This window comes from Nothoprocta perdicaria, unplaced genomic scaffold (genome assembly GCF_003342845.1).
Source record: "Nothoprocta perdicaria isolate Ctin4 unplaced genomic scaffold, notPer1 scaffold_190, whole genome shotgun sequence".
NCBI lineage: Eukaryota > Metazoa > Chordata > Aves > Tinamiformes > Tinamidae > Nothoprocta > Nothoprocta perdicaria.
This window is the reverse complement of record NW_020455094.1, coordinates 1,425,757-1,453,333: the sequence shown is the minus strand read 5'-3', so window position 1 is coordinate 1,453,333 and position 27,577 is coordinate 1,425,757. Positions and strand designations below refer to the sequence as shown.

Here is a 27,577-nt window from a genome sequence, read left to right as displayed (position 1 = left end):
TGTTCAGCTTTTTCTTTAAGTGGGTCCCTTTAACAAACATCTGAAGTTATTAGCGTTTGGGGGAAATGTGAGATTCTGAGCCATTTTTTGTGACATAATTCGGAAACTGTTTCCCAGCTGTTGCTAGTAAGAGTTTATTATTTATTATATAAGAGTAAAGGTATATTATATGTAAAGGTATTCATACTTGGTCAAGTGGGAAAAATGTAACTAAGTATATATTGTTATAAACATTTTTTTTGCCTTAAGTACAGAAGCTATGTCCTAATTCTCAGAGCCTGCTTCCTGTTAGCACATTTTGACACTTTCACCACCTGTTATTCTGAAGATCTGCTATGTGTAAGCACTTCTCAGGCTACATATGGCTGTGGTGCAATAATTAGTGAATTTCACAGGTGGGGATTGATTTTTAAACTGAGCCAACAGAACTATTTTTTTTTTATTATTATTTGCAGCAGGATTTGAGCTGAGCATAAGCAAGTCTGCTTTCTGCAGTTGCCACACAAAATGTTATTTGCATGTGTAAAAATGTAAGGAAAAATAGTAATGCATGAAATCTTTAGCTTTCCAAACATTCTTGACTGCAAAATATGCTGGAAAAGGGTAACTCCTGTGTTCTAGAGAGTGTTCATGGACTTCTACTTAGGGATCTCTTTCTGCAATTTGGCCTTTCAGTGCAGATTTTGCAGTTGGACCCAGGTGACACGGACTGAATTTTATGTGTTTGGATATTGATTTTAGCCAGTCATCGAATACCTGCTCATTTTATCAGATCAAATGGCTAGACCTTGCCTTGATAACTACTGACAGTCTCACAAAACAATTGCCAAAGAGGAATTTAGATAACTTTGTCAGAATCATGGCTGAACACTGCTTTTTTATTGCATTACCTCTTCCGTGAATACAATGCAAAAGGACTTTCTTTGAGGGAAAGTTCACTAAGCATTCTTGACCTATTAGGGTCTTAGGCACCCCACAGCCTTAGTGCCCCTGGGTACACGGTGAGCTATTGCCCTCTAGACAGAGAAGGGGCAGTGAAAGGAGTGAGCCCTTCAGTTGACTGAAGGACCTGAATTTTACAGGGATTTTGAAACCAACTTTCACTTACTGAGGGGCATTTGCTGGTCTACCTATAGCAAGATTCAAAAAGTTTCTAGCTCTTTGCACTCATCCATGTCATGGATCTTTGATTCCTTTGTCAGCCATTTCAACAGCTGCTATAAAATAAATATTTATGTTTTTTTTAAAAAAAAAGAAGGCTTTTCTGGCTATTTTTTTCCCTCCAAATATATTAATATCAGAGTTTGGATTTAAATTATTCAGGGATCTCATTCTAACCCATTTCAAATGGCAATTTTCTTCTCCATTTCAGGCACAGTCCTACTACCTGTTGTGGCATTTCCCTTTGAAGATATTTACATTGACAGGAGGCATATTCTTCACACACTGACCAAAAAGGAGCAGAAAATAGTGTTTTACTTTGCACTATTAACAGCTAGCTTGGGAATTGGAGGCATAAGAGCTATAGTTTGTCCACTGAGCGCGTACAACCTGGAGGACTGTGGATTAAAGGAACTTCTTTCTTTCTTCAACTGGTTAGTAACTTAGTATCAGCTAAGTATTTACTGGGGATCATAGAACTTTGTCTTGAACATCCTTGTTAATTTACAAGGCATATTTCAGATTTCTCATTTTAACTGTAGGATTCAGACCTTTAAAAGCTTAAGAACTGCTTTCTATAAAAGTTTTTCCTGTTTTTTCTCTTTGTTATTGTGCTGAATAGGTGGTAAACTGTGGTTGCCTCTAGCAGAAATCTTCAATCAGAATTATCATCAACTGATCTACACAAATGCTTGTAGAACAAATAATCTAGTTGCCGTTAGAACAACATATTCCAATTGGTTTATTACCTTTAGCAAAGATATGCCTTGAGGATATTTTGCTTTTGCTGCTTAAAGGTGGAAAAAAAAAATCAATAGTATATTAGAGTTAACATCAGAGTAGAGTTTTAGAAATAACAGGCTGAAGAGCCTGCCAGTTTGTTAGAGCTAGGGTTTACTTGTGGTCTCTAACTGCTAGTCTTAAAGGCAAGGATCTTTAGGATTTTTTTCAGTTCTTTCAGTTTCTCCTGGTGCCTCAGATAAACCACTTGGCATTTGTGTTTCAGTTTACATATTTACATATTCTCCTGGAAAATGTTTGTGGAAAACATTTGCATGGAGGGGAAATCATCTAAGTTTCAAATAATTTTCACTTCTCCTTCAGTGTTTCAAGGGGTGCTTTTGGTTGTATATTTGCCTTCACTTCTACATTTCTGATTAAAGTCCTCATAATCCTGAGGACTGCAGAAGTATCAGTGGAAATCTCCAGATTGCTGCTTCAAGGCCAGATGGGACAGACTCTAAACTTCCCTACCCTCCTTACACAGACACATCCAAGTAATAGTTATTAAAATCAAAATTGAGCATATTTGCATACTGAAAAAGCAGTGCTGAAAAATCAGTGAAGATCTTAGTGAATCAGATCTATGTTCCTTTGGGGATGGTTTTCTTAGCTATTATTTTTTACCTCCAATTATGTTACTATCAAAGAGTTTTGAATTGAATACAAACTTCAGTGAATAAGTCAGCTTTACAAAAGGTGGATGGAACTGTTTAGTTCCTTGAAGCAGATTCTGTATCCTTGACCTGACCGTAAGAGAGAAGAAAAAATCCTTCCTTTTTATTCTATTCTGAGTTTTAATCCTTAATTAGCAACATCATTTTGATTAAATAAGACTCTGGGGGATTAAGACTGGAGAGCAATCAGTTGTTCTGAAAGATAGCTCTGGAGAATTTATTGTACTGTGGTCTTAGCCACTCAGAATTGTGTTTAATCAAAGTGACATTTCTCAGTGTTGATTACAAAGGAGACATAATATGAATAAAATAGTTCCTTAGGGGAATTCAGATGGGTCAGTTCTTACCGCTTTGGAAGTACCAAAAAGGCACATGTGCAATTAAAAATATATATATATTTCTGCAGTGGCATGCAGAGGTGGAACTTTCTGATTGCAATCTTAAGACTTTAAAGTAGGTTTTCATTTTTAGTATTATTAATCTTGTTACAACCTGTGAAAACATAATCATTTTCTCCTGGTAGGTTTTTTGTCACAGGAATTAATTTCAAAATAATATATTAAAATAGATAGTGAAATATTCTTAGTATATAATAGTCTGCATCCTTAGCCAAGTTCTAGTTAAATAATAAGACTCGCTGGATTAAGGACGGGTGATGTTGAAAAATTTGCCAGGTATTAACTTGTACCTATCTGATGTCTAATTCAAACCATGAAGTAGCCTTCTTTGTACATCTAAGGCCACATTCCAATACCTAGCATGACTGTGACCCTTAAGATAAACAATATTTCCAAGCAAAGTAAAGAAATGAATTGGACTGTGCTAAGTTTCCCAAAGGATGTGCTTTCTGGAGGCTAAGCCTACAGACACTGTGGTTTTACAGCTTGAGAAGTAAATTCTGTCCTAGGGAGTGGAGGACGAGAGCACTTCATGGTGCTCAATACCTTCAAGATATATCTTTGCTAAAGGGTGGAGTCCTGACCAAGCAGTGTTAACTTGTATATTACTTTCTGGTGTAAAAATGCAAAGAATATGGGATAATAGTACTTATTTCTTTTTTCTCTTACATTTCTTACACCTTTAAATGCTTTTCTGTCTCTTTTCATTTTCTTTAATACCTTATCTTTGCAAAGAAGTAGAGCTGAACATTGTATGTATATTTATATGTGTGTGTGTATATATATATATATATATATAGTGTAGACACTGATCAGTTCTCATCTACCCAGAGTATCTGAATTTGAGCATGGTTCAAATTAGAACTTGAATTGTCAGAGTTAGAGTAATTTAAAAAAAAATCTACTTACTCTTCAAAATTAATGGAAAAACAAGTAACAAAAGGTCAACTTCAGAATATTTTCAAAGTTTTTGTTTGAAACGCAGATCCAGTGAGTTCATTTTGATGTAAAGTCATGAATATAGCAGCCTATAGTACCAGATTAGAGCTACCGTGAAGTAAAATCCTAAGTATGTATAATGTGAACAGTAAGTCTTCATTGCAAGCCATATTGTTCTACAGATCTCTTGCACTGTTCTAACTGCTAAAATAGATGTAACACCTGAAAGCTCTTCAGATTTTCAAAACAAACAAACAAAAAGAACAATAATCAACAAACAAAAAAAGGAAGTTTTTGAGAGAGGATGCCGTTTTAACAAAACCAGGAGCTAGATTTCTCAGGTTAAAGATGAAAGGCTTTTCCTTAGTTGTGGTCTACACCACCTGCCCAGTATGGCCAGCCAGCCAAACTGAAGTACAGCCTTCAGTTCTCTAGTCTAATCACCCCGATTATACAAAGCTACACAGGATTTTTTTTGCCCCAGGTAAATTGCCTGAACACTATAATGGCTCATTGTCTATCTGAAATGGGCTTTTTAATTTCTATTATTTCAACTATTAAAATAATTTTTAGACTGCTGAAATACAGCTCTTAATAAGCTTTTTTTTTGTCCAAGACATTTACTTAGAAAGTGGGACATCTTGGTTTGTTGCTTCGTTGAGCATTATTTGAACAAATGCCCTTTAGGATAGGAATTAGGTTAAAATATTTAGTTTGATTTCACACCAGAGGAAATAATTGACAGGTTGTTACACACAGTAAGTTATTAATGTTGCATAAACAAAACATTCCTTTTGATAATAGATAATGGTCTTAGTTATCTCATGTTGTTGAGGTTGAGCTCTTAGTACACTGCATTCATACGCTACACACTTGAGTCTAGCTTGATATAGCCTTATAGATCTTGTCTAGGTTTTAGTGATTAACTAAATTGGTCAGTTGGTTTTATTACCTATCTGTGATGAATCACACTATAAGAGATGATTATACTTTGCAGATTAGAAGTTGAAATGTGAAGAGAGGCTGAATAGTGACCAAGTTTTGTGTCCTTCAAAATCTTCCACTCCTCACTTGCCTTCACTGAAGCAGCACAGCTAGTGCCCAAATACCAGGAAGGAGCTGTGATATTGAACGTGATACTTTGTTTGATATATTCAAAACATTCAGCTGTGCCTTACTGGAATATTTTAGATGCTTTACTCCAAATATTTCAATATTAAATTATCTGTGCAGTGTCAGAGCCAGCAAGATGTGTTCCTGTTTGTGCAGGTTCTGATGCAGTACATCCAGTATGATATGAGCTGCTCCCAGAACTCTGATGTGTGCACGGAGATTAGTTTATCTTTTTTAGTCCTTAGGGATTGCTGGAACATGTTTCTGCAAGAGGACAGGAACTTTATATCACAGTGTTAAAATGGTACAGATTTGCTGTACCAGAAGCTGTACCATCTCTACAACGGTAGAGATATTTTATGAACTCTAGCTACTGAAAATCCAAAGCACTCTCCTGTGCTCAAGAGTGTTCTTTGGAGGCTCCTACTTGTGGTAAACCAGAGTCATAGTCCTAAGGAGTTTCAAGTCTGTTAGGAAGCTCAGGTACATTTTGTAGGAAATTTAGAAAACAGGATCTGAAACTTCTAACTTGAAACAATTACTAATCACTCAATTTTTCAACATATAACTGAGCCAGATGTGTAACACCTTCTCCCCTCTCCCCCCATGTTCTCCTAGCAGGGCTGTTTAGCTGGTCAGCCTCTTCAATGGTCTTCCCCCCACGCTTTCTTAAGGCAAGGCATCATAAGACTTTAGTATCTTGGCTCTAGCTAGGCACGATGTAAAAAGCAATGGCAGCACAATCAGAAACAGTAAGGAAATGATTTCAAAACTGTGACTTGTCCTGTGATCACCACTTTCCTGGCAATTGCAACAGGCCAGCTAGCAGTCACTTTAAATGGATGCAATAGAGATGGTAAAGGGTTCTTGGGGTCAAGAGAAGCTTGCAGTTCCCCTCTTAAGGTTGGCAGCTCAAAATATTTCCCTGTGATTGTTGATACAGGGGATTGTGGTGGAAGGCTGATATCTAGTTCTTTTTCTTACAGCTCATTTGTGATTGAGATAATAATCTAGAAAGAGTTGAAATATAAAAGAGTAAATGGCCTTCTAAAACATGTTAAGAAATTTCTAGATGTTGAAGTGAGTTTTTGTACTAATTGGGGAAAAATAGAGACTCAAGTTCAGTACTATGCATGAGAAGAATGATGCCTATCAAGGCAAGAAGTTTTTCTTGCTTCCTCAAGCAGTGTGGGTTGAGGTATATGCATATTTATCAATGTGTATTTAACCATTAAAATTAGCTTTTTAGAAGATGTTTACACCTATTGTAGTTACAGTATCTTACAATATCTCATATCTTACACATCTAAGCTATAATATCTTGAGATAGTATTCTTCAATGAGTGATAGTTCTTGTTCATTCAAATGCAATTGTTGACTTTAAAAACAGCTTGAAACTTAAGTTTAATCAATTTAAAAGTTTTAACATAAAACTTCAAAGGCTAAGCAGGCAGCCTTTGGAAGTGAAATTGAAAGCTGAAGCAAAGATTTCTGAATAAGAGTCTCTGTTTTGTACTATGTAAAAGTTAAAATACCAGTTATAGCTTTCCTGAAGAGGAAAGCAAATGGTCTGAAGAACAGTGTGAGGGGAACACTTGAGAATATAGAATGCGTTAGCTAGATTATAGCTACGGTGCTTATAATTATGAATAATACAGTAAAACTGAACATAATTGGTAGAAGGATGAAGACTGCAGTAGAAGAATAAGCAACACTTTTTTTTCACTTTGTCATGATAAGCTATGCTGTTAACTAACTTCTAGGAAAAAAGTGGATCTTAGAGGTACTAATTAATAAATACTAATGTGCAAGGAGTCATATTCTAATAAAAAAAAGACATGCACAATTAAGATTATACTGTCTCCATGTAGAAACTGATTTGCTAAGATAACATAACACATGACTTGCTTTTTTTTTTCATCCTACTGGGAACATGTATTATTTTGATGTTTTTGATTTGCTTCTTATTATCTTTATAATTCCTCTATGCATATCTAATGTGCTATTATCAAGGGTTTCACACTGTGCTAGGTCTACCACTAGTGATACATCAGCTGTTTCTGAGAGAATGTGAATTTTGCTTTAATGTCTTCTGTGCGTAGGAAGGACTCAGCACTTATTTGTGAAACACCTCTATTGCTATAAGTGGTGTAAGTGCACGTTATGTTTGTGAATCCCCTTATCAAGACATATTCATAGCCAACAGAAATTTGCTCTAGGCCAATAGGCCATGCAGCTACTAGAAATATCATCTCTTCCAGTAAATGTAATTCTAACAACCTTTGAAAAAGGGATGGTGGCAGTTAGACTTTCTGTTAAGCTTAATGTATATGATTTGATTGCAACATGCAAAACTTATGCTTTCACATATTAAATGTGTATATTATATATATTGGAGTTTTAATTGTTCCAATTCGCAATATATTCTGATACTATATTGATGATTTGTTCAGCTCTACTGCCTTAGTAGCACTAGTTTAATCATAAACCTCTTGGAGCTCAGACATTCAAGAGAAATTTGATGTTAATTGCTGTGTCAATGTGTGCATGATACTGCTGCTGACCATGCTTTTAAATTCTTAATGTTTTAAATTATATCTCTTGTAAGGAATTCATATTTTTCAACTTCTCCACCGTTCTCTCTCTTGTCTATTTGTATTAGGTTTTACTGGCTGGTTAACTTAAACTCAGCAGTTGTCTTTGTTAGCATTTCTTATATCCAGCAATCGGTGGCCCGGAACCTTGGTTTTCTTATCCCATTTGTATCTGTACTAATGGCTATGATCACAATTCACATGGTGCGTGGTGAAATGATTTACAAACCTAAAACAGGTAAGAAGCAATAACTTTTCTGGGAAATGTCTTTATTTTCATGAAATATATCAACTTGCACCTTTAAAGAAGTTTGTGGATTTTTTTTTTTTCTTTCTTCACAACACAACCTCTGTGTTGGGATAGTTGGTTGAAGGTTTAGCTGTACAGGGTGTCTGCACAAAACAGTCTGTGGATCCAGAACTGTATGTTCTAAATAGACTTTAAAAAAAAAAAAAAAAAAGCTTCCAAATATTCTCTGTCATGTTCCTCAGTCAAAGCATTTGCCTATGTAGGAAGATGTACCATAAGCATGTTTGCTGGGGGTGTTTATTATAGCATATTGGGTTCAACCTGATGTAATGCAATGTGTTTACTTCAATTGAAGTAAAGTTTGGACTTATGCTAAGTCACCAAGCACGTTTGTATTTTCCCCTTTATGTGCTCCAGAGCTTGGCCTGAGCTTACCAACCAATGTGTTTAGTAAGAAAGATGGGAATTAAACCTAATTGCCAGTATAGATAAGCTAGCAAAAAGATGTTCTGTAATATCCTTTATCTTGCAGAATGTCTGCAGCATATGTTTAGTTTGGAGCACTTGCCAATACAACATCAAGCATTTGTACATAGCTGAAAATAAGCAGAAATTCTGAATAGCATTTGGCTGCATGGACTGTGGAGATATTTTAAAACAGAAGTTCCTACACTTCTGGAATCTTATCAGTTGGTACCTTCTTTAGCCCTTCAAAACCTTTTGATGGCAATTATCTCTCTCAGTTGAGCAAGCACAGAAATGTAGGTTGAACCTAGCTGATCTACATACGGCTCTAAGTGCCTAAACTTTACAATTTTTTTTTCCAGTAGTCTCCAGAAGTTGAAGGCAATTTTTTAATTATTATGATTTTTTTGTTGAAAATATAACTCAAGGAAAAATGTATTAGCAGTAAGGAGGTGAATGCCGGAGCCAGATGCCTAGGGAATATCATAGTGATCAAGCAAAAACAAATGGAACCAAAGAAATAAAATGCCTCCATGCATTACCAAGAAGTTATATTAATGTCTGATTAAGGTCCCCAAGACGGGGACCAGGCTGACTAACTGTTTATGTGGAGAAGCACCATTGTCTGGCTCTGGGAAGCTTACTACAGATTTTTAAGAAATCAAAAACTTTCCCCCATATTTATCACTGAGCTGTATGGCTTCATATGGGCTAAATGGGTAGTAGTTTATCATCTAACTAGTTTAATTAAACTGAGAGAGATATAATAATCAAATTTATATGAATAGTGATCATTCCACAAAATTAGCAAAACATCTTTTTGTATCACTGTTTTCTTGGAGTGCTGTTTAATATTCTTTTCAACATATGTTTTCCAAGTTTTCACAGAATGCAGGTCTCTAGGCTCTGCAAAGTTTTTCATCTTCTTAGTCAAAATAAATGATAATGCACTTTGTAACTTTCAATGAGATGACTAAATTGGAAATTCTTCAAAACTGTAATTCAAACCTATAGGTTAAAGAGATTATTTTTATATATGATACCTTTTTTACTTTAACTCTTCAAATGTGGATCAGGTATTCAATTATGCTTAGCTATCAAGGATGGACTTCATTTGCATCTTCCCACTGCTATAATTTTGAGGACTGGCAGGTGACCAAAGATGAGAAAAAATGCGTATCTACCATCTAGGGTGCAATGTAGACTTCTTTATTATAATTAAATAGCGTAGGTATTCATGATTAGATCAAGGTCAAATAGCAGAACACTAGAGCCAAGGACTGCAGTATAAAGGAAAGGAGAAATTGCTTTCCGAAAGTTGTAGGTATCGATCTATATGGACAAATGTTTTGAAGAAAGTATTAAAAATAAAAGTACAAAGTATATGATGATGTTCTATATAATGTGTCCCAATATAAATATTTATGTTTTTTTAAATATGTCTCTTGCTAACTGATCAGATTTGCAATTTGAAGAGTCCATAATGATGGAGCCATGTGGGTTTTATTAGCTTGCTTTAAAAAAAAAAAAAAAGCGTTAGATATTTATTCTAATCATATATCAACAAAATCATCTTGATATGAATTAGGTCTATGTATTGCCCAAGATATTTCTAAGACTAATTTCAGGCAGCTTTTCATTCTGGTGTGCTATAACTTATGATCTCCTTGGAATTCCATGCTGAGATACACAAATAAATGATGTATCTGCCTGTATTGCTTAGGATAAAATGACATTTTTACAGGCAATAGATGAAGATTATATGAAAGAGGGCATCAGTTGATCCATTTGTAAAGGTACTGAACTGTCAAGTTTATTATTATTCTTTTAATTAGGAACAAGCAAAATAGTCTGTCCTACATCTTGCATTCCAAAGGACAGAATATGGCCATGGCTATATCCAAGCCATAGGTCAGATAAATCGGAACACATCCACGACACCTTTAGGTCTTTTGTGGTTTAATCTTGTTGCATTCTGAGCAACTCTTAAAGAACTGATTTCAAAACTGATAGTTTTCAAAACAACTGCAGAGTAGTAATAAAACCACATAACTGCTGTTAATTCTTTCCTTGCGAAAGTCCAGCTTCTCTTGCAGGGAAAAAATGATAAAAAAAAGGAGGTGGGGGGAAGAGAGAGATATTACCACTTCTCTGATTTAAAACGTGATTATTTGCTCCCCCTTTGAGCTGGGCAGTTGAGTTAATACTGACTTGAGTTTTCTACCATTTGGAAAATAACTCATATTTTTATGAATGAGCACCTAAGCCTTTTCTATCTTCATTTTATCTTTTTATTTCGTCTGATGGTGAGAACCAAGGTAGCAATTCCAAAACCCAATAGGCAGTAGGCAAGTTTGCTTATACCAAAAACTGGATTTAAAACTTCCAAATGGTGTGCTGTGAGAAATGAGTCCCAAGGTAATATTTCTGACTTCTAGGTTGAGTCATTAAATTTCTCCAATTTAAGAGCCTTCTTCTGAGTTTGCTTTCCTTCTCACCTCAACACTCTTTCCTGGACTTCAACAGGCACGTGACTGTCCTGAATTAAACACTATCCTCATTCAGTGATCAAAAAGCAAAAGTAAAAAATAATACTTTCTCTGAGAATTTGCTGTTGTGATTGAGCAGAGTATGTTAAATAACTGGCAGCAGAAGGTACTACTTTCTGTGAAGATTAGCTGGATTGCTTGTGTAACTAAGCTGGGCATCACTTGGCCACCCGGAAAAAATAGTTTTGAGTAAATCTAAACTGTTATGCCCTTTTGGGGGAGGGAAAAATAAATAAAGTCATCATGGAAGGTTGTGGCTTTCTCTCAAAATTTGTGGTTTGTTTTGGCTTTGATTTAATTTAAATTTTGGTAGCAAGTTAAAATATATATATATATGTATGTATACACACACACACACACACCAATGTCTAATGTCTCTGTTTGCAGAGAGTTCCCTGCTGACGACTTTTGGGGTAATTACTAGTGCACTGAAAACATGCTGTGTCCGATATCGCTGCCTTAGTGGAGGTGTGACAAACTGGTTAGATCATGCCAAGGAAAACTACGGTGGTCGGTACAGCGAGGCTCAGGTGGAAAGCACAAAATCACTTGCCAGGCTCTTTCCACTGTTTGCTTTCCAAATTCTATACAGAACATGTATCATGCAGGTGAGTAATCAGTTTTTAAGTGAAAAATACGAAAATGATTGTGATGTGTTTACTGCTATGATTGTAGGCATGCTTTTTAATAGCTGTTTTATCAGCAAGAGCAACATGGCTGAATAGTTTTAATTGTCTGAGAATATACCTTGTGATCTCATCTCAACAAATAAGTAAAATTGACTTGGTCAACACTCATGAAGGAGCTTATATGACAGTTTGATACTCATTTCTTGTAATCTCTACTGGTTGAAACATCTAGTGCCGGGGAGCCCTGGGCTGCTCAAGCTGATATGTCATACTTGTTGGGAACTCAAGCTCAGTGTTCTTTTGAACAAATAATAATAATTTCCCACTTTCTTAAATGGTCAGTCACTTGTGGGGAGAGGTAGAAAATCTTTCTTTGCTGTTTTATTGTGTGTTCCTTCTATTGATTTGCCTGGGCTATGTGGCTTGTGTACCCTCACTGGAAATGGGTGGTTTTCCATTTGTGGAGAAAAGCAGTCCTTTCACAGCCCCTCCGTCAGACTTTGCAGTTCTCTCTGCTTCTGAGTTCGTATATATTATATAAATGTAAATGTGTCAAAAACCTACTTAAGCTGACATGATTTCTTCAAATTCATATCTGACTGGATGATCCTCATTGAGCAGGAGTTTGAGGTAGCTCACCGTTTGGCAACTGCCATAACAGAAAATTATTAGCTAGCTTGGAAATTCATTTTTATTTATTGGTTCTTAAACTGAGTGCAAAGTCTACTTAATGAAATTATTACGAATAGGTAACTTAAGCATACTTCTTTATTATCACTCCCTCTTGACATTCTTCTACATTTCCATCTCTCTGGCTCATTTCCCCTCATCCCTTCTTCCTTCCTGACCTCCCCACCCCTTCATACCCCTCCAAAAAAGTAGCTGATGGTAAGCATTAATTATCAGATGGAAACGAAAAATGAACCAGGTGCCATTAATCAGAATTGTAATATTCAGGTTTATATCCATAAGAGAGAGAAATATTTGTGCTTCTGAAAGGGATGACCTCAGCAGGAGCTTTAATATGTCTAATACTTTTTTAAAAAAAACTAAGTTATATATATGTGTGTGTGTGTATATATATAAACATTATATCGACAGAGGGTTGTGCATATATATGCAATTAACAAATAAAATCATAATTTATATCCTCATTTGGAGGTGAAATATAGGTGAAAACATCTCAAAATTAGAGTTTTTAGGAGATTTTTGATGAATAGATTTTGATGAACAGTCTTAATTACAGCCTCCAAGGCATAACTTTGAGTTGAGTTTCTAAATGCACTTCATTTTTTTATTTTGTCATTTATTTTGGACAACTAAAAAGCAGTAAGATTCTCCCTCAGTTTAACAGTGCCACTCTCATTGAAGAAATATGTGGAGTGGTACAGGAATCCAGAGAATTTAAAGATAAAATCATGTACAGAAATATGACTTAAGAAATCAGTTCATATCCAACTGTTATGGCTGCTTTTCGTGAATTTCTCAAGTTACTTCTTTTTCTTCTTGTTGGTCTGTAAAATGGAATGTATTAAAACTTCCTGTTTCACATAAAATTGCAATGCTTAATTCATCAAGAATTTCTCAATGTGTCTCAGTGAAAGCTACTGTGATGAGGGCTACTTTATTTGTCTTTTTTTAATTAAATAAATGTAGTATGTGTTATTTCTTTTTGGTAGATGTAGTCTTAGAAATCTGTTTTAATTTCATACCTTGATGACTGCCAATCATGGGCTGCTCATGTTCTGATTACTGGTTATCCTTTGCTTTCTATCTCCAGAAGTACAAGGCCCTTTATATACTGTTGAGACTCTCAGTCCCATTTAGCTGGTTCTAGCTGTGTCTAAACTTGTTTTGTCTGTGCCAAATACTCATTCCATTTTTGTTTTAAAGCACATATTCACAACAGCATCTTTAAAAAAGTAGCTCCTGTCTAGAGCACCCAATTGGAAATGCAAAATAACACTGCATCTTGCTTTTCTAAAATGGAAAGGTAATTCTGCTTTATTAAACACTATCTGCAAAACACTTAAAGAAATGATTATGTTATTAGGCAGAAATATTTACTGTGTTTATGCATAATCCTAACTAAGGGGGTCAACTAAATTAACACAAACTGGAGAAGCAAATAAATTAAAAGGAAAATGTTAGATCTTGGACCAAGAGAATGTCATCACCCAAAAGAATTTATATCAAATGGCCATTTCCTTTAGGGAAGCAGGTATTTGCTTTACCATGGCTTCTTCAATAGAAAAGTAGGAGAAAAATTGGAGAAGTTTCCAAATATGGTAAAATTCTTCTATTACATATAATTGGCATACTAATAGATTTTTTTTTTTTTCCCACAATGCAGATTCCTTCAGGATATTATCTCCAAACCATGAATTCCAACTTGAACTTCAGTGGATTTGTCTTGCCAATTGCAGCAATGAACGTGATAAGCATAGTACCATTATTAATTCTTGTTCCTATTTTGGAATGCATTAACTCATGCCTCTTTAGTTCCAAGGGAAGTAGGCATTCTCTGACAATTTACATTGGTAAGTAAAACAACATGTGTTCTCATAGTTTTATATGTATTCTGGTTTTGAAAGAGGAACTTATATAGGGTCACCCATCATTTATTTAATTATTCTAAATTATAGAGAGTAAGATGAGCTTCTTTTGGGATGATTTGCAGAGCTGGATACAATTCAAAGGAAAGACAGTCCTGAAATAATAGATTAGATGCCAAGAAAAAATGCACAGCATTTGTCTAGGGCATTTATTGAGGACAGAAATTGAGTGGCTTCTGTCCAATAAAAGACACTGAGACAAATGCTCAGGACAAATAACTAGAAGGAATGCTGAGGAATTGGTGAGAGAAGAAACAGTGCTAACCACTTTGACTAGGGATATTTGCTGACTTGGTTATCTTCTATGTGTTTGCTTAACTTGTAACTTTTTCAAAATTGGTTTAATTCAGAAATCTCTTTTTTTTTAGGACAGGAGAGCCCTCTAGTTAGTGGTCCTCTGATTACTGATAAAGGTTCTGTTGCTATAAATAGTGACTTTGGACATAAATGCTTAAGTTCAAGATAGAGACCATACTCTTATTTGTATGCTGTAATTAAATCTAGGTTAGAGATGTGGCTTTTAAAAGGATTAGTGTATGGTCCCTAATAGAGTTTATTTCAGACTATAGCTCCTGCCCATGTGAAATAGATGTACTCTGCAGTAGGTGTTTCTAGAACTGAGGACAAGCAAAAGAGAACATAGTTGTTTACATGTAAAGCACAAACGTGTACCATAGGACCATCTATCTCAGTGAGCAGGCTGAGCAGCAGCAGGCTACTTGGAGAGATGCAAGTTTCTTCTCTAGTATTAGATTTTTAAATTGAGTTAATATAAAATATTAAAATATAAAATTAAAAAACACCTGGACAAGTATCTTGATTACTAACATTCCAAGTGAACATGTGCTCAGGCACTTTACACAAAATAAAACCAAGAGGCATCTCTAAAACTGGACTATTATTTATTCCTCCTAGAGAAGATTAGTTTGTACCTCCTTGCCATGAGCTTGAACGCTTTGGCAGTAAGCATGTGATTTCAGACTTGCGGTTTGAGACAAGTTATTTGGCATATTCATAGACTAGAAGCAATGAAGGGTTTAACAGATATTGACCTCATGAAATTAGAGGCCGTACATTGGCATCACCTACCCTATGGTCCTGACACTCTCCCCAACAACCTTCCAGACCTCCTATGTGATCTACAGGGTTCCTCTGCAGCCACCTTCTGATTCCAGACGTATGTAATAGCACCAGAAAAGCAGCTTCCAGTCTATATTACTATAAAACTACTTCCTTGCACTATTCCCATTAGAACGGTAAACTACTCTTCATATATGTTGCATCATTCAGCCTGCATTACAAAAATATTTATAAACGACTGTTTTCTCTGTGTGCTGCTATTAACTCAGTGCCCCATGGCAAGCAGCACAGTAAGTACTGATACGCACAGAGGTATTAATCTGAGTAAATTAGCCTAATTAAGAGGGTTATTAAGTTTTATACAAACCAGATGCATATAACTCAGCAGGTTGCAATTACCCTAGTTTTTAAAATAACATCTGCATTAAAACACAAAAAAACACATTCAGATAATTTGCCTTAAAACCATGGAAATTTCAAGTTGGTATTAATGTTCTATCCTGTTGAACAGCAGTAGAATATATGCAGTGGTTTATTCTTAATAGGTTCATTTATGAAAATAGCCTCCTGTGAGGGATAATAAATCACCTAAGGCACAAAAATACCAGTGAGTACAGATGATGGCTTTAGATATACAAGTGTATAACTGCACCTGCAAATATGGTAGACCTGTAAGTACCAATATTTTTGCCAACAGTTAATTAGGTTCACAATTATATTCAGGAACAAAAATGAAGGTATAAATAGGTTGTTGGTATTAAGCCAGCCCTCTAGCTATATTTTAATGCAAGTCTTGTAATAGGAAGAAGTTTCAATAATTCTCTGGTAATTTTCAGTGTGTAAAGAATATCAGTTTTCAAAGATGAGCCATATAGACCATGCTGAACTATAGTAAGTATGATCACTCTGTAGTAAAGATTTCCATGAAATCTGTCATCTATATTGGTACTTCAATAATTGTTGACTTATTTGTATACAAGGTGTGATGTTTGTCTGACAGTTTGATACCACTGAAGCCTGGGCTGTTTCAGCTTTGCTCTCCCTACAGCTGTACCTTTCATCTCTTCCCTTCAACCATCATTTGTGCTTGTGTGACAGCATGGAGAGCTAGTTATGGGAAGAGATTATTTTTACTGAAGTTATAAATGAAAAGAGTGATTAATTTAGGAGTGTGAGGTAAGTGAGGATGCAAATGTTCTCTGAGTAGCAAATAGAAATGGCTGACTGAAGGTGGATGGGTTAAGAAAAATGGGGAAGAAAAAAGAAAGCAAAAAGAAATAGATGAAATGTTAAGAGTACAAAGTGGGAAGTCTTACATAATTTCTGTTACGGGAACTATGGGCTTCATCTGCTGGAAATGAGACGAAAGGAAAGAAAACTATTTGTATGACACATTAGTAATTACTTTGACTATCAAGGAAAAATATGATCAAACAGCATATATTAAATAAGGTATTTTCAGCCACAATAATGAATATAAACATAATTTCTTGAGGAACTGGTAAACTCTAACAAGCTGTGCCCACGTTTCCATTCATGATCAGAAGGGCTCAGATGTCATTGGATGCACACAAGAAAACTTATCTTGTGAGGGAAAATTTGGTTTACTTAGGACAACAAAGTAGAGGCTCAGAAAGGTTGTACTTGTTGCTTATGAATACCTTCAAGGTTACATAGCAGAAAGCTAAGAACTTCTCTAACCCAACAGTGATGCTGATGCGTAGTAATGGGTATACTCTGAATACCTTAATACAAAGAAAGTAGAAGGTTTTTAATGGTCAGAGCAAAACATTTCTGGAAAGACCTTAGTGGGAACACAAGAAAATCAGTCCAAGTAAAGCTAAAAAGAAATTCTTTTAATTAGAGTATAATGGGTACATTATATGTGTATGTTCCTATTTATTGCCTACAGCTGAATCAGGCAGTAAGGGGTGTAAAATGGAGCATAAAACAAATTTTCTGCTGGGCAAGTAGCCAGAAACAAGGAGTGCTCTAGGTTTCTGATAGGGGAAGATGTCCTGATAGCACAAAGATAGGTCATATTTTCCAGCTGTTGTCTATGGTATCTGCATAAATTCAGTTCTGTTGTGACAGGTTGGTGTATAGGAGTGTGTATGTGTGTGTGTATGTTGAAACCCTTTGACTGTGTCGCATCTAATAAGTAAATCATCTATTAGTCATGAAGTAAGATAAGGCTGCTTAAGACAAGGAGAAAACCATGCACAGTCCAAGTATTTTAGCCAAAGGTGTAAAAACAAACCACATCTGTACTTACATACGTGTTGTTGTCCCTGTGCATTATACGGCATAGTTTAGAAATGCTGAGGAATCACAACCTAGTCAAACCCAATTGTAATCATCCAGTGGCTTATATGAAGCACACAAAAGCGTACCTGCAAATTTCTAAAGTCTACAGCATGGCTTTTATGCCATTTCTCCCTCATAAGGAAGTGAGAAGAAAATTAAGGTCTGTCTTTTAACAAGAATCCTATTTCAATATCACAAAAATTATTTAAGTAGAAGATTATCTCTTCTAGTAATGCTACTCATTTAATCCTAAAGTGTTAAACAAACTAGCAAATGCTACCATCTAGCAAGTGAACTTTCAAAAGTAGGTCAAGATTATTCTATAGTAGAGGGGAAAGGAAAAACAGAGGAAGGATTCATCTACTAAGGTTTTATGTTAAGTAGTGAACTCTCTTTCTCATGTCTGAAGCTTTAAAAATACAGATGTCGGCTACCTTGGCTTCTTCACCTGGTGAATGGTTGTTGTCTAATTTCTAGGAATCCAAAGAACTGTTTTTCTATTATTATTTACTTGCACTAGGGTAGGACTTGCACTGAGCAGTAACTGTACACCAGTCTGGCACGCTGTCTGAGACTGAGGAATTTAAACTATTTAAACTTGTTTTTTTTCTCCTCTCGAAAAAATCCAGTCCAGAAAAATCCTCATTCCTCAATTCAGTAGGTAAAGACTGATCATTGCTTTACTGTTGCAGCCTAATCATGACTAGATTAAATATTCAGCTTTTGCTCAGTGCAGCCTTAATGATAAAGTTACTGATGTCATCTGATTCATAAGAAATGTTAAATGCATGTACAGTGGTTGTTGCTGGGTCGCATGTTTTTCCTTGCACAGAAAACAAGCAAGGAGAGCATAAAGCATGTGTGTAATCCAGAATCATATTGACTTTGTATAGGAGTGTTTGCTACTGGCCTCAGCAGTCACTACTACCTGATCTCCTCCAAGAGCTATCATCTTTTGTCTTCCTCCTCATGTTTCCCCATTCTTCTCCAGAAGTTCTTATTTACAACTTTCTTCTAAAAAACTTCTTTCTCATAGATTCTTTATCCCTAAATTTTTCTTGTGCTGAGCTGGTCTCTGTTTGCCATTGTATTATATAGGGTTAAGTTTACGGGGTAGAAAGTACCTTTTATCCATTTTTATATGTGTAGAAATGATGCATTTTGATATGATGCATTTTTCACATGTACTGAAATTCTGCTTTTTCTTCTAAATTTATTGTAATTTTACATCAACTACAACCTTGATGAACACTGTCTCTGCCCTCTCTCCAGTTGCAGGTCAGTTATGTGCTGCACTTTCCGTGATGGTTGCCGGCTTCTCTGAAATGCACAGGAAGCGTTTTCCTCAGGTGGAACAGACTCTTTCCAAGGAGGTTCTCCTGGTCTCCTCCATGCCTTGTTTCCACTTAGCTCCTCAGTACATTTTACTTGGAGTGGCTGAAGCCTTGGTAACTCCCTGCTGTAAGTAAAATTTAACAGACTAAAGTGAAAGCATCCTAACGGTCAGGGAACAGTATCAACTTTCCAATAATACATATCTGATGTCTTATCTTCGGCTCTTTACCGATTAATGAGCAGATCTATGCTTCACCTGCTCTAAAGGAGCAGGTCTTACTGGCTGTAATATATGGTGACAGTGATGTCCAAAATTATGTAGAACATGAAACAGCCTGGTTGTATGCCCTGGTAATCCACCATTCAGCAGAAGAGATAATCAGACCAGTGAAGTTCTGGGCACAGATGCATGGCTGGCAACAGTTAATGCTGAACTTGCTTCCTGCAGGAGGCTGGACCTGATGGACCCAAGGTCCACTGCCATCTGAGGCCCCTTCTAACCTGATCTTTTCTACAAGTCTATGATGATTTTTTTCTTGAGACAAAACACAAATGTGACAGTTGCAGGCATTGCACACTTCTATAGGCCATAACCAAAGCATGATGAGGCATTTTAGCTTAATCCTCTTTATGTTGAGTCCAGCTGAATAGAATTACAGCATGTTTATTAATGACTTAAAATATACACATACAGTTAACAATCCAACTGACATGTTAATTTAAAGAATATTGCAAGCAGGTTGTGCCTTAATCAGGAGTCAGTGAGCAACAGAACATTTATGCCTTTGCTTATGTCATGGAGCTGGACAAAAAAGCCCTATTTCTCAGAGCACCAGCACCTCATATCTGCCATCCGTAAGCTATGTAGGCACATTCTTGAATGTGATTCTGAACCTTCTGTCCCTCCTATAAATTACCTTTTCCCTTCTGTACTGGCAGGAGACTTTCTGATGGGGTGTACCCAATGTGTTTACCTGCATTTTTACCTGTTAGACCTTAAAAAATATTAGTATTAGAAAAATAATCAAATCAATATTCATTTAAAGAAAGGGGTAAAGTAACTGACTAGCTGATCTCTACTGGCACTTCATTTCATAGGTTGGATGTCTGTTGTTTCAGTACAACTCCAGGATTGTTCAGGTATTTATTTAAGAGCTGGAAATAACTTCAGTGTCTCGACTTTCATACTTACAGTCTAAGACTACTAAGAGCTGTTGGTCATGGTCTGTCACGAAAAAGGTAATTTTCCCTAGTTTTAAATACTTAGCACTTCATAATGCCTCTTCATACAATAGCTCTCAAGTACTTAACTGAGCCAGGTTTCTAGGCAGGTTATGTGGTTTCTAGGTTACTGGCCAAGGGTAACAGAAAGCTGTGACCATATCTGTTTACCTTAACAAAAAACAGCAACAAAAAAAGAAAAAGATTAAGAAGTGGCTTTCTTATAGTCTTCTTAAACTTCTGCATGAGAAGAATATATCTGATAGAATGAGGCTCTGTAATTTAGCACTCTGAGACGTGATGGAAGTTTGCTGACTGGAAGATGAAATTAGCCTTTAGAAAAGAAACAAAGCTCAGCTTTGTGTTTGTTTGCTTGAGGAAGCATTATAATTAGAATACCTGAGAAAGTCATTATTTTAATGTGTCAAATAATGGAGAAGACGCTCTTCTAAATGTCTTGAGAGCTGTACTAACAGGCATCTAGGAACCCAGGGAGGTAGGGATAAGCCTAAGTATTATTTGCATGTAAAGAACTAAAAGTAGCTATAAAAAAGCACCCGTTTCTGCAATATTTGATGGAGATCTGGGTCTCTGTTCTCCCACATTTGGTGTCTGACACCTTTTGCGTTGGATTATCTAAGTCATATGCCCCTCTGTGGAAGGCAGCGAGGTCACTCAAGGCTCTGCAAGGTACCTACTTGGCTTCTGACTGCTGCTCTAGAAGAGGGTGGTTTTCCCATAGGTCCTGCATTCTGTTGGTCAATATAGATGCCCTAAAGCATTTTGAGCAATACTAGACATCTGTTTTTACACTGCTGAACACAACTCTAGGTTTCCACTTCAGAAATGAACTGAATTGCTGATCAAAAAGGGTTCAATGGAACTTTATCATCTATGACTTACATATTTAAACCTAAACATTTAGATAGCTAAACAGTTGTTTCAACTTGTTGACGTTCTACTGTCTGTGTTATGTAGAAGGTGAAGTTAAACTATCATACTATTTTACTTGACCAGAAAATACACAATGTGAGTTTAAGACAGAAATCTTAACATGTTAGGTGGAAGAGGGACAATCTCATTTCTGCACTGCTTGGTTAGAAGAGCTGCATTTGGCCTATCAAACTCTTTATCTACATTTAAGCCCTGATACTTATAGGTGTATTTATACAGTATATTTCATTGCATCTTTACTAGAGTTTTTATAAAATCACCTGCTTCAGGTGGTAGAAACCTCTCAAAATAATTAACAGCAGCATTTAACATTCCTCGGGCACTGAACAAAGCATTGTTTAAAAAATATATATATATAAAATAACTTCTCTACCCACAATGTTGCAATGGAGACTATAGAACTAACATCAATATTAGAATGCACAGGTCTTTGACAGCTTGAACTCCAGCTTGCTTTAAAGTAGGAAATTACTCCTTAAAAGCCTAGTGCTTACAGATTTTTTTTCAGTGGGATAATATTAGCAGACATATGCGCCTGCAATGCATGAATGTGTGGGTGAAGGGAAGCCAGCCCACCAACCCCAGCAGGTTTGTTTCACTGCTGGTGAACAAGTGACCTGATACAGTGTCACTGCTTTGCCCTAGAAAGGGTTAGCAGATTTGCAGTGTCTGTTAAGGCATTGCAAGGATGTTCTCGGCATATCAAAATGTCTCGGAGCACTTAGAAATGAGAAGCCTTGTAACAAACAGCTCTGTTAGCTAAAGGATATATTGGGGATCAGTTCACCCACCAGTGAAATGCAGTAGTCTCCAGGGTGAAATTCAGCAGGTGTTTAATAGATCACGTCAGCAATTTGGGATAAGTGACGGAGTATGCAGTTGAAACAGCAGAGGTAATTTAGGTAAGTAGGATGCAATTACCTAGGCTGCATTTGGTCAACGTGCATGCTTTGCATCCCTGTTTTTAGGGGAGGAGAGTGGTGGAAATAACCACAAACACATTTTTTTCTTAGAGTCCCTAGTGATTCAGTGGGGGTAGGGCACGATCTGTACAACGCTTCAGACTTTGCAGTTCTTCAGGCTATGCTGTTACGTGTACAATGAGTTATTTTCCTTTCTATCACTGCCTGGCTCTCAGTTCCTACAGTGAATGAGGGACAAATCACTGACTATGACTTTTTTTTCTTATTTCTTTATTACGATTCCAAAGTCCTCACTTGGACCTCCAAGTTAAAGAGTGGGAGATGATTGTTGCAGACTTTGACTTGTATACAGTCAATATTGACTTCATGCAGTCGGTATTCCACTGGGATTCTCTACTGAAAAGTTTCTCAGCATGGAGATCATTCAAACTCTGTAGACTGGGGGATGCTGCAGCTTGGAGAACTCATGTGGAGGAGAGCTAAAGATACAAGATTAGGAAAGGCAGATTTTGATAACTTGAGAAACTAAAGTACAAAAAAAAAAAAAACAGTATGTAGGTTAGTAACATTACAACTAGTAGAATTATACTTATTAGTGCTATAAGCATAGCTTCATTTCTGTTTTTTCCTGTGTTCTTGCTTTTTCTGGTTTAGTCTTCTGGCAAGGAAGTGGATGACAAACAGTCTTCAGTATTAAGTGTATTAGGTAGTGATTTTTGAAGGTTACTTTTGAGGAAGATTGTTCAGATGGAAACAGATTAAGACAGTGTTCTGAATTTCAGAAGCAGTCATCAGTGACCTTGATGCACAGAATTTGTCATAAGAGGTCCGACTGTCCTGCAGTTGTTAAGCATCGTATCCGCTTTGTTCACACCTTATATCTACTACCTCTTTCTTGTCTTGTCATGCCTGAGGTTTTAAAAGGTGAAAACAACTGCCTGGATATTACAGACTTATGGACTTTTACTGGTTTAATGTAGGCTTTATTTTTATTGAGTTTAATTTAAATAGTTTAGAGGATTTGTTGTTAACAAGGTGCATGCTAACAAGTATAATTATCCTTCTGCAGCAAGTAGATTATATATTTAAAACATGGGGCTCTTCTCTATAATGTCTTCTGTCAACCCTAACTTTAAAAGAAGTAATAATAATCGGACTATACCTGTTTCTTTCCTAAGGTTCCTTGCTGTCATTCCGGCTTGTGCCAGAAAGAATTCGAGGGATTTCTATGCATTTTTTAACTCTCTTCAATGGAGCTGGCTGCTTTATAGGAGCTTTCATTGTCCAGACTGTCCATACAGGAAGTCGAGGTAAGAGGGTGCCCATGAGCTGTGTTCCTGAGCAGGTTTCTATTGATTATTGTTTTGGAGAAGAATGCAGCAGAATAAGAGGGAATGCCAAAGTTTTATTGATTTGCTTTCACAGTGAAGATAGAAATAAGATAGGAGATAGACTTACAACTGCATTCATCCAGTTTTAATGAGTTCTCTTATTTTTGATAGTTGGAGTAATTGGAAAAAGGCCTGTTGTAAGAAAGCCCAATGCCTCACCTCCAATCTCTGTACTTTTCTGAAAGACAAGAAGTACCTTTTGCCCACTGAAATATCTAATGTGCATGCCTTGTGCACATTTATATGAAATTCTCTGGGTGTGAGAGCAAGATTAGCGTATTAAAGAATGAAATAGAAGGAAAATGTATTCTTTGTTGTCTAAAGGGAGAGGAGGTTGGATTGAGAGTTTCAAAGCTGTCAAAGAGGTTTGTTCTTCTAGACCTCCTTCTTTCTCCTTCTCTTTGTCTTTTTTTCCTCTTTGCCGAGGAAAATCCTATGCTCAGATTCTGAGACAGCGTAGCTGTACTGTATCTTTACTCTTTCCAGAAAAATACTGCAGTTCTCAGGGAACTTGTTAACTTATATAACGTGCTCCTCAACAGACTCAATATGAAAAAACATTTTTCAAGTCAGCAAGTTCCCTGAGACCAATTTCCAGTTACTAGCAAGGTAACTTTGAAGGGAGGTTGGTCTGATTTTCCTCTTTTTAACATTTTTATTTATTTATTTTCTCTGATAATGATTATTTGTCCAATATGTAAAGGGTATGTTTAAGTAAATTAAAAAAAAAAAAAAGCACTGGAGTCCTTTAAGCAAAGGAGAAGAATCTTGATGTTTACATACATAAAACATAGCTGAGGCCATCCTCCTAAATATGCTTGACATTCATAAACTTTATCGTTACTGTTTTTCAGAGAGACCAGTCTTATAGAGCAGAGCTGCTGGCTGTAATGCAAGACAGCTGCAATTACAATTGCTGCAGGAATTTAGAAATGTTCACAGCTTATCAGTTCTTCTGCATGCTGCTTTTATAAAGAAAAACAGAGAAAGTGAAAATATATGAAAAGTATGGAAAGTATGACAAGAAATTTAAATCCAGACTCCCAAAATCTAAACAAATCTTGCCCTGTTCTCTCCCATTTTGCTTAAAAGTTTTTCTGTTGAAGTATTTTTTTTTTTTTTTTTTGCAAGGGACTATATGGCAAAGTTTTCTATGTAGTTTGGAAAAAAAGATTTAATTTATCTTTCCTTACATCAGCAGAACTGTCAGTCCAGTGCACGTTGCTGGCCACACTGTAGCAGTGACTCCTGCTCTGGAAGGATGGCAAATTTGAAAGTGACAGGCTGAATTTTTTGATTGGCCTGAGTAAGGATTTTATGAGGAAGACCTTCTATGCGAAGCTTGAAAAGCGCTAGTGAAAATGTAGTGCACAAAAAACACAAAACCAAATAAACAAAATATTTCTCTAGGTAGAACCCTTAGATATTACTTTCTGGATTTCCATATAAACAGCATTATTTGGTCTCATACTTTTTTTTTTCTACTGCGTTTTTCTTTTCCAGTTTTTGCTGCTGGAAATAGATCAATTATTACAAGTTACTGCAATTGACAGAGTGCATAGCTTATAAATAAGGGCTTTTTGTAGAATGTGTTGTTTCTTTTAGTATTGCTTCATTTGAAAGGAAACATTTTATGCAAAATTCTCTTATTCTGTGTTGCTAAGTGTATAGTTACTACTGTGTTCCCTTGTTCTTTCTCTAGGTTGTACAAAATACTGTATTTTTTCCAAATTTTCAGCTATGCTTCTTATGATATTTTTGTGTTGTGAGGGGAAAAATTTAGCAGCATAATACTTTTTTAACTGATAAAACCTCGTGGTTACCTATGGAACTTTCTGAAAATGACAGTGCTTCAGAGAATAGAATGGTGACACCTCTTAGGTAATGACTCAAATTAAGCTGTCATCACTCCTGTTTGTTTCTTTTTCAACTTTATTTAAGGAGCTTGTAAAGCACTTGATATTCAAACAATTTATGGAACTGGGGGGAAAGCAAATCAGCTTTAACTGTTTGTGGGAGAAACTTCTCTTTTTTGCTTTTTTGTTTGTTTTGTTTTTAGCCTCTCCCTTAAAAGTCAGATTCTCTTTAATTAGCTCTGATGATCAAAGCACCTTTGGTTTTGCCGAAATAAGAATACTAAAGCAATGGTTTGGGGAAATATAATAAGACTCAGTGTGTGACTGTCTGGCTGTGGTGCTTTTGACTTCTTCTGTGATTTTTGTTTGTCCAGAACTTAAGCTAAGACTATTTCTGATTCTGCCATCTCTATGTAATGTAACCATAGTTATCCTGAAATAATTCAGGATGCAGTAAAGTACACCCTCCAATGTGTGTTGTGAAGTACTGAAGCACTGAGGGTGTTGATAAAATTATTTAAACCACTTTATATCCTGTTTCTTGTCACTAGCTTTTTTAAAAAAAAAAAAAATATTGGCAAAGTTAATCAGATATCAGTCACAGTCTAAGCTGCATTAATCACTCCTAACGCATCTATGGAGGATGGTGTGAATATGATAAAATAAGACTTTTTTGAAATCTGATGAGTGCAAACAGATGATGGGTGACAGTGATATTTTCAGTACAAGCTGGGAAACTGCTTTCTTTTAGTTTTTACCTCTCCTAACATTTTAACTGAAGAAGACGCAAGGCAAAACCTGTCCTCCTATGTCAATCATTTCAGAATATGTTTCTCTAAAAATATTAATGTAAATATATAAGAAGGGAGGGAAGAAAATTAGAGGATGAAAATTGTCCCGGATGAGGTTTCCGTGCTTATTTTTCTGGGAGCTGGTGGTGTGTGTGGTGATGGTGGTGGATTTTTTTTAATTTTTTTTCTCTTCCCTCCAATTTAGAGCCTTGTGTGATTTTTAAACACCAAAGATGATAAAGCTAAAGGGTATTTCTTGCAGTCCAGATGGTAGTGTCCACCAGTGCCTAGGTAGCTAATAAGGATTAAAGGCGGATAGAGACTTTTAATTTGGAGATGATTTAATACTTTTATATTCCTTAACTTGAAGAGACTGAAAGAGATGCAATCCTTTTCTAAGGCCTGAATTGTATTTTTTTTCTAATTATGGCCTGTAGTTGCACGTTAGCTATAAAATGTGAGGTTATACAAGTAAGCTTATTTGCGTGAATGTTCTTCCTGTACACATCTATTTTTTTCAAAGTAAAATATTATGGTATTATCTAGGAAACAGTAAACAAACTGAATACTTACCTGTGCAACTTTGGGCTTCATTTTGAATCTCTTGAGAACCTGAAGAATGTCATTGCAGTAATAGATACCTTCTGTGCACTGCTGTATGTACAAACATAGGTTTACAGTCCTTTCCACACCTCTGATAATGGACAATGTCAATATATTTTGTCATTGTTAATCATCCTACAGGGAAAGTGCCTGTATCTATGCGTGCATCATTGCTTCACCTGTCCTTCTGCCTGTGTTTGTAGGCTCAGGTGGTTTTTCCGGACACTTTATAATACTTCTCCTTCTGATACTTCCTGAGCATCTTTGATAGGGCTGCAGAATGCCAGCAGAAGTTCACTCAATGCCTTGTTTTGGCAATGTGTGGCAGCAAGCTGGAGGAAGACCTGTAACGTTCCTGGTCTTTGTCTCCCGATCAGTTCTAAATTTGCCATGAAAAGCACAGCCAATTCACCTCTAACCAAAAAGGCTTTCTAAAAGTTCTTTAAAATGTACACAGCTAAAGGAAACTTCCGATTCCCTGTGGTGATTCATGCAGTATTTCCATTGTTGGAGTAAAAATGGAAATCAGGAGCTTGTTTTAGAAAATTAATTCCCAGTGAGCAATTATCTGTGTGACAAACCAACCTTGTAATTGGCACTTCCGTTGGCAATCTCCATAGAAAAGGAAAGGATTGACAGAACCCAAAGGCAGTGTCTTTTGGGGAAAACTGAATTGTTAGCATATTGCATGCTGATTAAAGGATGAGAAAGTTCTGAACTCATCAAAACAGTAGTGCCCAGGGCATCTTATTCCATCAAAACCAAAATGACCTGATAACTTCCTTGTGTATTCATGAGTGAGAGTTAAAACCTGAAAATATAAACCAAACCTGAAGATGCTGGAGTCTGCAGTCAGTTTGCCTTTTAGTGGGATAAGGGATTAAAGTGTCCAAAGAGAGTTTCACTGCCTGAAACCTGTGGTTGAAATTTGGTTGCAGTCACTAGT

General features: G+C 36.2%; 1 protein-coding gene across 6 annotated transcripts in view; it reads left to right on the top strand.

The window, feature by feature from the left end:
• The window catches only part of SLC15A5 (solute carrier family 15 member 5), a 54,264-nt gene that overhangs the window by 2,367 nt on the left and 24,320 nt on the right, over positions 1–27,577 (top strand). For 5 of the 6 annotated variants that reach the window (XM_026037119.1, XM_026037117.1, XM_026037115.1 and 2 more), the window contains exons 3-8: positions 1,373–1,595; positions 7,731–7,900; positions 11,314–11,534; positions 13,909–14,095; positions 18,830–19,018; positions 23,169–23,300. In XM_026037119.1, coding sequence (XP_025892904.1) covers positions 1,373–1,595; positions 7,731–7,900; positions 11,314–11,534; positions 13,909–14,095; positions 18,830–19,018; positions 23,169–23,300 — 1,122 coding nt within the window. Of the gene's footprint in view, positions 1–1,372; positions 1,596–7,730; positions 7,901–11,313; positions 11,535–13,908; positions 14,096–18,829; positions 19,019–19,990; positions 20,132–23,168; positions 23,301–27,577 lie in introns of those variants that run through there. The other variant, XM_026037120.1, reaches the window with a different exon arrangement.